The following is a 12,519-nucleotide window of genomic DNA, read 5'->3' as shown; positions in this document are numbered from 1 at the left end:
GATTAAATGAATGCTAAGTACTCGTGAATGGTACTGTATGAAGCCAGGGTGTGCCGCTTGCCTGATGGGTGGGGCTGGAGAGAGAGAGAGGAGAGAGGCGAGGGGGAGAAGAGCTGCAGGACCAGGTCTCACTGCAATTAAAATCTGGCTTTTATTTATTTATTTTATTCTGCCTCCCACAGCTTTAATGTGTAGGGTTCAAGTTTTTTTATCGGATGTTATTTTGGGTGTGTGGAGCTACTTTCATTATCCAATAAATAATCAGTTAAAAAAGCCTGGAAGACAAAGATCTAAATTACTATCCTGTGCCAAAAGTTGACCCTTTTTTGCATCACATACCAAGCCACTAGGTAGGTGTTGGAACAATCGGTTAAGACATTAAACACTTTTTAAAGGACAATCAGTCTATGCTATTCTACCCCTGCAATTAATGAACACATGGAGAACAAAAACCGCCCTGATCAGGGCCACTCATAATGGCCGCCAACATCACAAGTTACCATAATTCCCTCCAAAACGCAGTGCTTCGAAGATATAAACATTTGTACAATCTTTAGAAAAGAAATTCACATTGAACGTGCTCAAATCGGTCATCTGGAAACAGTTCATTCCACAACAAACACCTCTCGGGTAAGGTTCTACTTTCTTCTCTCTCCTCAGTAAAACCTCTTGTTCCTCTCCTGTCTCTTCTGGAAAACTACAGCTCCCACCACGCCGCACACCACGATTCCCAGCAGAGCGCACAGCAGAAGCAGGAAGACCTTCCAGCCGGTGAGGGGAGTGCCTCGGAAGTTTCCAGTAGGATCGTCGATGTTGTCTGTGACAGAAGAAGAAAATCCACTTTCCAATTACTTCTTTTCTGATTTGTGGATGATTGTTATAAATAAGTCTCAGGAAACTTGCTTTTGATTATCGATTGAGTATAATAAACTAATGGGCACAAAGTTGATAATAAACCAGATACCCTTTACCAACAAGAACCAAGAGTTATGGTTAAAAAGAAAAGGGCAAATGTCACCAGAGACACTGTAAACCGAACCATCTTTATACTTTATTGGTATTGATCTTGGATCAGCTGGGTCTTTAGCCTGTTTGGCCCGTTTCGTCACAGAGAAAAAACGCTTCCATTGGGGAACAAAGGAAAACTTGAATCTACCTTTAGGGGATTTAAGGAGGCTGACGCTGGGCTCGATCTTTGTCCAGTCCTGGTTCTCCTCCTCGGGGGTGTGCTCTACCATCAGCTGGTAGAGCTTCATAGAGATGATGTCGTGGTTATCTGGAAAATAATATTAAAGTGGAATTATGAGAAAAATCTGTAAGAAGCTGAAATAGTTGATACTGCCTATTATTGATTCCGCTGATTTGTCTATCAGAAGACTTCTGATACTAATCTCAAACCTCTTAGTGTTGGTTTAACCCTCCAATTCTCCTTGGGTCAAATTTGACCCATATTCAAAAGGTTTCTATATCAGAAATGTGGGTTTCTTTCAACGAAATTGTCAAAAATACAAAGTAAAATAACAAGGACGGTTCCCTACAACTCTCATAAGAAGTCAAATAAACGATGAGTCAATACTTTGATAACAATTGGTTTAAATCAATTTTACAGCACTGGACAAAAAATGTCAGGAAAAGCGTAAAAAAATGTCAAAAAGCGTAAAAAAATTGTCGAGAAAAGACAACAAAATGGTTTTCATTTGAAATTCTTACCCAGAAAAACAAAAGTTGAATGTCAATGGGAAGACCACACAAGGGTTAGCGTATGTGATTCCAGTGTTTCCCCTATGTTGATGTTGTAGTGGCGGCCTGCCACGGTAGCAGAAATAGGGCAGACGCACTAGGTAGTTGCGGCCGCCTTTTAAATGATCCTGCCAACATAATGCACCCCCCATTTGCTGCCGCTAACATTGCAATTTAACAACAAGTAGAACATTCAGAGGTTATTGGGCCCGTCCAGTTTAACTCCACACACTGTTGTGTTGATGGGGTTTATTGTCAAAACGTTCGACTTCCTTAAAAAAACACAATTCAATCAAAACTGAAAATATGCCTCAGTGTGTGTGAAAAATGAGATACATCTCAATATATGACTTCAGTAATGGATAATGGTTGTGAATAAGTGGTTAGTTGTTTGTGAGTTTACAGCTTCCAAACCTACCAGACAGATCTCCTGTAGCTGCTGAGGCACCAAAGAAATATCCGGTAGGAAGACGAACACCTCCGATGTCTATGCACTCCTTCCATTCATTCTTGTCCTCCACATCAACCATCACCTGCACGATATATAGATATCACCATGTAAGCAATGCATTGCAGCACTGCAACACGTTGCAGGGTTTATTCAAACATTAGACGGCTATTATAAAAATAGAAAAAACACAAAAACAAAATCAATTGTTTGGTTAAAAAAAGTGTTAAAACAGAATCCAGACACAAATATGGCCTCGACAATATTTTTTCCTTTTACAGGGCAAAAAGACAACATGAGTGAGCCATAATATGTTAGGCTAGATTATGTCATGATATGCTGTATTATAGTGAACTCAAATATGTCGAGATTATATAAACCATAACTCTTTTCCTTAACCCTTGTATTGTCTTCACTATTGAGACCCTCTCGTGTCCCTCGGGTCAAATTGACCCGTGACTTATTTAAGGTTTTAGAAACAATTCTGAAATAAAATTTTACTTGATATTCTTTTAACAAATATTGTTATTATCTCAATTTCAAACAATTGAGATAACAAATATGTTTAGTGAATGCAATCAGTCTCTACTAGAACACAATAAAAAATGGACGTGTGATTTGTCATTTGTCATAAGGTTATAATTCATTTTAAAAATCCATTATGGAAAAAACATAAGTGGTCATATCCAGAATAATTTTCTGAATGAGTCAGGAATACATGTTTATCACCGAAAATAAGGTAAGGCCGTTGATTTTCACGTTGAAAAAAATGTAACTCATACCATTTTTCTTTTGTAAATATTTGAAATGGGTTTATTTGACCCGAATACCATAAAAGGGTTAAATTTCTCAAGCTATAGATTGGATGTTAGTGATGCAATGCAAGTTACACAACTGATTACAAAGTAACGAGGCTATTAAAAGATGGAAAACATGAAAATAAAAATATATTATTTGGATGAAAAAGTGTTTAAACTGAATCAAGACAACATGGCCCCAACAAAAAATTCTCTTTACAGGGCAAAAGTCCGACATAAGTAAGTCATGTAAGGTTAGCGTTTTGTCATGTTATGCTATATTATACCGTACTCGAATATGTTGCAATTATATATTTAAACGGTAACTTTACGGTAACTAACGGTAATTTCTCAAAATGCTTGCGAACAGCTCAGACTGGACATTTCCAGCTAAAATGAAACCCAGAGGAAAGTTTCTTTACATACAGTGAGCCTCCCTTTGGAGTAGCGAATGGCGAGGTACGTGTCGTGCTCTCGGTTCCTGATCTCCGCCGAGCAGCCTCCCAGCTCCGACGCGCGGCCATCTTTTCCGTGGTCGTAACTCAGTGAGCCGTTGTTCACCATGGCCGAAATGTACGGGAAGGAACGCTGGAGCCCAACGGACAGGAAAAACTTTTTTTTTTTTAAACAGGCATTATAAAGATATTCTTGAATAAAGATGATGCACAAATACATACAGAAAAAGAATATAAGAAGCATGACAGACGTCTGGTTACATCAGCTCATGTTTCTACACACAAAGGCTACTTTCACACTGCAGGCATTTGTACTCTTATCTGATGTTTTGGAGGACTGATCATATTTATTATGAATACATTATGATATACTTACACCTGAGATTTTTGGTTTTTGGTATAGTATTTATAGTTAACTTTTAAATGAAGTAATTGAACCAAACTACATATTTTGTGAGTAGTAGAAAGTCTAACTGTTTACCATCATAGCTTGCAAAATTGACAAACTTTGACTTGTAAGTTTATGTAAATCAAATCAGAATGTCTTTCAGTACAAAATGACCTCGCTCAACGATTAAACAGCACTGGATATGACGTAGTGCTTCCAAAAAATGGGACATTTTCAGCTGCAATGTGAAAGTAGTTCTTAAAAAACTAAACATCAAGGTTACTGCCAATGAGCTCTCGTGCTCAGTAACGTAAAATGTGCGATTACATTTGAACTCTGTGGGGTTTGCAATGTTAACATGCTTGAAACGTACTGACAACATTGCAGTTTAAAGTGACGTGAAACAGCATGCTGACGAGGAAAACCGGAGCAACCACTCACATCTGTTGCATCATCGTTAGAGTAAGTATCTATAAAAACGGCCAGCCCGTGGAAGAGAGCACTGTTGGAAAACACAGGCCCTGCAAAGAAACAAGCTGGTCAATCCCCTCGAGCCACCCACGCACACACACACCACACACTTACATCCATTCCATGGAGGTCATTGCGGAAGGAATCCACAAAAATAGCCAGGCCAAGAAACTGATCTTGGTTTCCAAACACAGGGCCTAGGATGGAGGCAGAGATGGGGGTGAGACAGAGACAAGCACACAACTCTTTATGTGGTCAGCACTGGGCCTGTGGCAATATTTACATTTTTTTAATTTTTTTATATATATTATCGCTGTTTCTTTATTCAACCGCAATTCATGTCTAGCATTAGCTAAGGTCTTAAGGTGTATGACTGGTAATTGATGATTTTGTTTAGATATGCCAAATTGTAGTTTCATAAGTGATCATTGGTCGGACTATATACTGTAGGTGGGACAAACACAGAGCTTTAGATTGTTTATCATTGCTTCATTTTCTACATTTACTCTTCTTTGTCTTGTCTACTTTCATAAGGAATACTTTCATTATCAAAGCCCTTTGATTTTCACTACACTTTTCTTTTTACTTGCGGGTTGAAACATAACTTTTAATGCAATGATCCTTTGGATAATTTTGTATTTTTTGTGAAAATGATAAATGAGGGGGAAAAAAGACTTCTCAGAGTTGTAGCTCTCTTACAATATCACCTTTACCTTATGCAAACTTTTCAACACAATACAACAATCTTATAATTTTAAATGTATTTTTTCAGTGCTTTAAAACGGAGGAAATGAGAAGCAAAAAGGTTGAAGGGTGACATTTTTCCACTGACAAGCAAGGTCAGGTGTCTCGTGCCAGCATGCAGTAATCGCAACCTGCAGTAGTCTATGTTGTGATTTCACAACCTACATGTTTTTTTTTTTCAATAAGTAATCCAACTAAATACCCAGCAGGCCTAGCTATCTTCAGCTGTAACATGCAATGATCACATGAATCTGGACAGCTCAGAGCCAGCAGGGGAACCCACGCCAGAGCTGCAATATTGTGGCCTTGTTCCAGCGGTGACCTTTCCACCCTCATCTGAGATGCGTCTATGCACTGAACTGACTGGCTCAACATGTGCGACCAAGAATTAGAGCTGCACAATATGGGTTTTTTTTAAAATCATAATCGCAATATTAACTGGCACTTTTTTTTAGTGGTGCCTTTTATATGTTGTAATTATTTCCTTTCCTGTATGTAATTATTTCCTTTCATCTGTTTGAAATTTGACAAGCAATGTGTTTTTTAAAAAATATTTTTTTAGGGCATTTTCGCCATTTATTTTTGACAGGACAGCTCAAGACTTAAAAGGGGAGAGAATGGGGGGCAGATCAGAGTCAAACCCGGGCCCCCTGCATCAAGGAGTAATCCTCTATATATGAGCGCCCTCTCTACCAACTGAGCTATCCGGGCGCCCCAATGTGTTGAATTTTAGCAGAATACTGAAAGCAGCAGAAAGGCAAAACTGAGTGCATAGACAAAGCTCACGGCGGATCATATTTCCCTGCACTACACCTGGAAATACAGCACAGAGTTGTTTTCCCCTCTACTCCTCTGGATAGAAACTGGATAGTTTTTGTGGTTCTATTCAACATGAATTCGCAAGATCTCGTTCAGCCTTTCTGCAACAAATCCGGCTCTGGTGGGTATTAACGGACGGCGGAGCACGGAGCAGACACGCAGCGGAGCTGGTCCGCAGCCGTTTTGCAGTTGGTGGAAATCCGGAGTCAGACATTTGGTCTGGACTTTGTTGCAGGCGTTTTGAGGCTGCTCTTACATTCATCTACGAGACGGCTTTCCTCAGTGTTTTTCAGACACACTTTGCTTTGCTGTGGAGCATGATGTGTAACTCCGATACTCCACTGGCCACCTCTGTGATGTGTTCCAGGCCAGCTGCGCCGATGTTTTGCTCCGGGCCCCGTTACTTTACAGAAAAATCACGTGTTTATCTAGCTAGTACCAGTATCTACTAGAGGTGTCCCAAAAAAAAGAAAATAATAAAAAAAATAATCGATTTACTTTCATGAAACGATTCAAGCTCTAGTGATCGATTCATTTGTTTTAAAGGTTCTATGACATGCTGCTTTTTGGATGTTGGTGCAGACTTACAGCCCCTAGAGCCAGTCCCACAATGAGCTTTCCTTAGTATGCGCCATTTCTAGTAAAATGAAGAGAAAAAGCAGCTGTCGCAGTGTAACGGTTAGGTGAGGACCAGCAGGTAACAGGAGGTGAGTATTGCATTTTGGATAAATCCAAACGTAAACACTTTGCAAAAAAGACCAGAGTGTAATTAAATAAGATCAAAATGAGTGAGGTTCTTTCACAAAAGTGGTAACTCAGTAGTAAAGAACCATGAGGCTGATGAAGCCAATGTTACCTTGATGCAGTTTGTCCTTTGTGTACCAGACAGCGATGCCGTCGCCATGGAGATTCTTCTTTCCCGACCCATGAACTTTAAAGTGCACATGCATCTCCCAATCCTTCAGGTAACACGGCTGTAGACCAAAAATAAAACCTTCTATAGTAGTAATGTGAAATAAGCATGAGTAGGTGTTTCACAAAACCTAAACATTAAAGATAAACAGTTACAATCACCAGTATGGATTTCTTCCTAACAGCAGCCATTTTCAAAAGAGGTTTTAAAGAGTACTTCAAATACAAGTCAGCAGAAAGGACCCTTTTGTTCAGGAACAACCATGGACTGAATACAATTGTCAACTGTCAGATATATAAAAGGTACACATTTATTTACTGGTTTGCACTTTAATGTGAGCTCATTTTATATTAAACAAAATGGACAACATATTAATAGGCAAGTGTGCATGGCTTTAGATCAACAAGATGGAGAAATGTTCAAAGAAGAAATATCGTAAGCTTGGACATAAAAGATAGTACATCCGAGTCAGATTGGAGATTTGAGCAATGTTTGCAGTTTTTCCTCACCACAGTATTCCAGATGGATCCCTGCTTGCTTCTCTCATCTGGAGTGAGTCGGACGTATGAGCTCGTCACCAACGTGCTTCCCGAGAAATCCCACTGACTGCTAGGGCTGCTGCCGACACCTGCGAGACAAACAAAATGAAGACGGGAGGAGACACAATCAGACAATGATGTGACTGATAGGAGAGACATTAATGATTTTCTTTTTCAGAAATATCCAGCTTAGTTTTCAATTAAATACAATTAGCTTTTTCTTTGTGGAGCAGATCAGCTGCACAACTGTGCCCCGGTAATCAAACATGTGGAAGGAGATGGTTACTCAACGGTTACTCAACGGTTGCTCTGCAAACTTGTGGTCACGCAAGAAGCTCTTGACTAAAATGCCAACCTTTAGAAATGGGATATATGTCAAAGAGAATGTACTACACCATACCGCTGGCAGTGGTTTGCATCAATCTTTAGCAAAAGCAGGATAACCCTGCACACTCAATATGCAAAAATCAAAGAACCTGTTGATTCGATTGGGGATCCTCTCGTAAAGTTTAAAAGAAAGCATTTCTAAGGTTTTTTTTCACCCGAGTGGAATTATTGTAACATCATCACATAGGGGGCGTCGTGATAATTTTTGTGGCGATACTGTATCGATAAACAGATGCCAAGTATTAATCTTTCATTATATATGCTAGGTGAGCCGATACCATTTTTTGCTTCCTGATACCGATTCTGATACCTGAACTTACAGAGAACTGATCCGGGACCAGTGGGTCATGTACTTTATTATGTTTTAACAGCTGTATACTACTAACCCTGTATGGATGGGACATGATTTCTAGCTTTTTCAAGGTAAACTCTTTGTGAAACATGAACAAACACAAACAATGAACGCCACAGAAATTATTTATCCAGTTTGACAGTAAGTTATAACGGAAAAAGAACAAAGTACTTTAACGTAGATTTGTTCTGGTTTCTGAATGTCCTCTGTCTTCAGTCTCCGGGTGAGCAGGTCAAAATCTGCACGGCTTTCTACGTCACCGGCCAAGACAAGGTGGCTAACCGTAGCATGCTAGCTCGTTCTCAATGGCAAAACACTGCTGCAACTCACACTAGTTCACCATAATCTCCAAAAGAACTACTTCCTGTCCCTGTTCTGCACGTATTCCACAAGTGCCCCTGGTCTAGAAGAAGTCTCCCAGCTGATCCTGCCTTGGACTGACCAAAGGTGGAGAAAGAGTTATCTAGCTGATGTGATCTTACCGAGCTACTGAGCATGTGAGACACCCAACAAAGATAGTATAGAAGTGAGATGTCTCACTCTGTAGCTAAAACAGAGACCTAAACACACAGGGTGAAAACAGGATCTGCAGCAATGTGCAGTACAACACAAATATGGTGTTTTCTGAAAATGAAACCATGTAGACCTATTCTGGTACAACCTCGAAATACTATTGAATGCAAACTGAGCTTAATATGGGCTCTTTAAGAATGAAAGTACCTGATATCTTTTCCTTTAGCTACATTTTTGGACACGCCCTGAACAAACACTTGCGTGTCCTCACAGTGTGTGTTGAGGGAGCTTTACACATTTTGTCCTTACAAGCTACAGATATTTTGACTCAAATAAAATTCTCGCTGTATACTCCTTGACCTACTTAACTGTAACGTTTCCAGCCACCTGCAGACTATATGATTGCGTGCAGAGGTACACTTGTTTTATCCTCAACTTCCACAGCTGCTTGCGTTTCATCTTAAAGCACGGGGTGTTAAACTCTGCATGCGTGGTGTTTCCTATGTATTTGCACACCAGAAAGTGTCTGACGGGGCGCGGCCGCTGCTGCTAGCCTTGTCTGTACACAAGTATGTTTCCCATTGATATAATGACATACGGGGAGAGAGCACTCAAGCAGTAGTATACTTCCTGTTAAACATAAATATATACTGATTTAATAACAGCAAAGTCAACGTCAGCAGTACTGACGGCAAATTAGCCTACCGAATATCTTGTTCTGTATTGACAGGTGCAATATTTGAAAATCAATAATTCTTTTTTTTTTATTACGTTCATATCTGTATTTATGTGAAAAGGTAGAGACTTTCAAACATCAAAATGTAATTTAGTTAATGTATTCTTGCCAAAATAACATATAAACAACCTTTCTATTCTATTTTGCCTGGAAACGCTTCCAACACTCTTGCGTGTCCCGTGAAAAAGGCAGCGGTCCTTTTTCTAGCGCTGCTAAACGGTAAATCACTGGTTAATTAGGCCAAAGTTAATTGCAGCTTAATAATATAGCACCCAAATCATTTTTTATACATTATTTACCAAACCGTTTACCTTTTGATGATATATTATTACACTATGTTAGTATTTTATTCCACATTAACTAATGATAAAATAACTTAAATTGTAAGTAATATTACTAATATTTAGTAAGCACTACAAATGTTCATTCCATTGTTTGCATACAGTATAATGACTATTAACTTCAGTTTAATTAACTATCAATTTGCCTTTGATAAATGATTGATATAATCAAATGTTACCAGACGTTGTTTAATAGATAAACATTTGAAGCTGCAGATGATCTTTTTTTTGGGCTAAATAGCAATTTGAATAACTTTTTATGTTATATAGCCCTGGCTGCTTAACGTATATAAAGTATGTAGCCAGCGAGTTTTATATATATATATATATATATATATATATATATATATATATATATATATATATATATATATATATTCTATCCACTCTTCAGTCTTTCTCTGCGTTTTTAAAGTTATTGAGCAGCAGTATAATTTCTTAGTTAATGTCATTGGATGTCATATTACGGCTCATTCATACAAACAAATTTTATAACTAGATAGATAGATAGATAGATAGATAGATAGATAGATAGCCTTTATTATTAGACACAGATCCAGATACACAAGACAGGCACCAACTAAACAAGACATCTGTACCAGTAATCCCATAAGGGGGACTGGTATCGCAAAGCACTGACCCTCGGGCCAATCAGATGTAAACGACAGAGTTAGAACAAGAATCCAGGCGACCAATCCATTTCTACATCAGATTCCTCAGTAAAGCAGAGGATGTAGTAACTCCTGCTTGTGTATCACTGGCACTACAATCCTCTTTCACTCTACAGATCATAACCAAACTCTTTGCATTATATTTCACATCAAACTTAACACCATAACCGGAACGTATATTTATAACTATATATACATAGTTATAGAATTAGAATTTGATAAAATGAGTTCGTATGAATGAGCCGTAATACGACATCCAATGACATGAATCTGCTAAGAGATTGCTAATGCCGCTCGATAACTTTGAAAACGCAGAGAAAGACGTCAGGTTAGCTCACGAGCTAACGGAGCCGTCTTACCTTGGTAGGGCTTCATTAACGAGTTCTCCCGCTTCAGGTGTTCTGTGTTTCCGTCCGTCATGTCACAGCACACCAGACACAGCTCGGATGTCAAAAACACCAGTGTCGTGCTCAGAAATCCTTTAAAGTTCACCATTTTGTTTAAACAGCCAGGGCGAGAAACTCTCGCAACAAAAATGTTCTTCAAAACTAGCTAGTCCCTTCTCTATTATCCTCCGGAATGAAACAACCCAACTACGACGTTTATTTCCCACTTCCTAAATAGGCAGGACTTATTTTTTTTCCTTGCGTTATTTTAAAATCCCACATGTATGAAGACCAACATGTTACCAGTACATACATTGTAATTATCATGATGTAAATTAAATGAAATGACGTGGAGGAAGCGTTGTACTCTTTGTGTTTTCGCACGGAAGATATTTGTAGACGAGAGGAGTTTCACCAGCCAATCAGAGACCAGCACATCGCAAATTAAGCCAATCAGGTCGCATTTGCTGTGTACCTTTCTTTCCACTAGATGGCGACAAAAGGCAACAGAAGAATTCTGGTACAGTGACTTTTCTCTGGTCCAGAGTAACAGTGTGGTCTCACCACAGAGCAGCCACCTGCTATATAGAGTCAAGGTATTTATTACATTTTCAGGATTAAATATGTATCTGACAGGCCCATACAATACATTTTAGATAGTAGGATTAAACTGACGCTCTGTTCAATTTTTATATAGGCCTCTGCATATCTATTATTTTGACAAAGGGCAGTTGATATCCCTGGATCTCTAAAGCTATTGTTTTATAGCAGTAGTCATTTATTTATTTTGGTCAAAGCATACAAATTATGCAAACCAACATGTTTATTATTTTGTGTGACAAAAATAAAAATAAAAATGCCCAATGGTGCCGGTATCCTGCATTGCATTGCCTGCACATGCAGCATTTCTTACCCAAGAATGATTGCTTTTAGGCATGCAAATTACTGTTCCATTATACTAATGAGCACTACTTATCAATGCATGTACCCCTGATACCTGCAGGGCTCGGTGCAAACCATTTATGGACAGAGAAGTTTGGAGGCTCCTGAAAGAATTCAAACACCTGATCCAGCGGTTTCCCAACTTAACTGGGTAACATCTGTATGGTACCTCACCCTGCACATCAGCTACCTCTCATTTCTGGCTTTTTACAGGCCTGGAAATTGGTGGAACTGATGAGCGCTGGCTCAATTCCAGCACTGGTTATATCCTACCAGAGAGGGAATGCTGCAAGTACTATTCACCTTCAGTTAGATAGATTTTTGGGACCATAGAAACAACTTTCCAGGTTTTCCAGTTACCTGAGGAGCTGAGAGTTTGTGTTGACCATGAATGCAGGTAGTGCTGTCTGCAGTTCTCTCCTCCCCAGATACATCTCACGATCTCAAAGGTTTAGAAACCAAGTCTCCTTCTCTCTATTACTGCAACAGAAAAATATTTGTTAACTGCAGAAAACTCTGAGCCTTGACAACAACAGGACAAACGGGTTCTACAAGTGCTCTGCTGTTTGTCTGCCACAGTGTGATGAGGGTTGTTATCTGGCAGTTTTTATCTCTCCTGCTCGGCATCCATTCCTGCTTTAACAAGAACGGCAGTTATGTCTGTCTGCCTCACCCATCGGCAGAACATCTCATAATGTGGGATCAGACTTAACTCAGTTAAGTGAGCAGTCCAAGTTTTTATTTTTCTCCTCCACCTGAGTCACATTGTAAATGTCATCGTGGCCGCTCCAGCGCCAGTTCCATGACTCACCAGTCTGCAGAAAAAGACATTAAACTGAGCATTGTTCCGGGCTGAGCCCACTATCCTGCTTTTATT

General features: G+C 39.2%; 1 protein-coding gene across 2 annotated transcripts; it reads right to left on the bottom strand.

The window, feature by feature from the left end:
- Positions 1-203: 203 nt before the first annotated feature.
- Positions 204-10,958, bottom strand: lman2 (lectin, mannose-binding 2). Of its 2 annotated transcripts, none has more exons than XM_034884070.1 (8): positions 10,674-10,958; positions 7,285-7,403; positions 6,719-6,836; positions 4,270-4,349; positions 3,412-3,573; positions 2,159-2,273; positions 1,157-1,276; positions 204-817 (listed from the first exon to the last, which is right to left on the bottom strand). In XM_034884070.1, the coding sequence occupies exons 1-8, from the start codon at positions 10,807-10,809 to the stop codon at positions 657-659; spliced, it is 1,011 nt and encodes a 336-aa protein (XP_034739961.1). In that variant the 5' UTR covers positions 10,810-10,958; the 3' UTR covers positions 204-656. The 2 variants fall into 2 exon arrangements, with proteins under 2 accessions (XP_034739961.1, XP_034739960.1); XM_034884069.1 differs by lacking the exon at positions 4,270-4,349 and adding an exon at positions 4,414-4,496 and having other exon boundaries at positions 10,674-10,951.
- Between the last annotated feature and the right edge of the window lie 1,561 nt (positions 10,959-12,519).

Source organism: Etheostoma cragini, chromosome 10 (genome assembly GCF_013103735.1).
Source record: "Etheostoma cragini isolate CJK2018 chromosome 10, CSU_Ecrag_1.0, whole genome shotgun sequence".
Lineage (NCBI taxonomy): Eukaryota > Metazoa > Chordata > Actinopteri > Perciformes > Percidae > Etheostoma > Etheostoma cragini.
The sequence above is the reverse complement of the archived record's forward strand: the minus strand, read 5'-3'. Positions and strand labels throughout refer to the sequence as shown.

Bases quoted from the DNA above. Each gene is read 5' to 3' on its own strand.
- lman2 (XM_034884069.1), bottom strand. From the start codon at position 10,809: ATGGTGAACTTTAAAGGATTTCTGAGCACGACACTGGTGTTTTTGACA. The intron at 7,404-10,673 runs GTAAGACGGCTC...TTTGTCTCGCAG, and splicing joins GTTAATGAAGCCCTACCAAG to GTGTCGGCAGCAGCCCTAGC. The intron at 6,837-7,284 runs GTGAGGAAAAAC...TTTGGTCTACAG, and splicing joins GATCCATCTGGAATACTGTG to CCGTGTTACCTGAAGGATTG.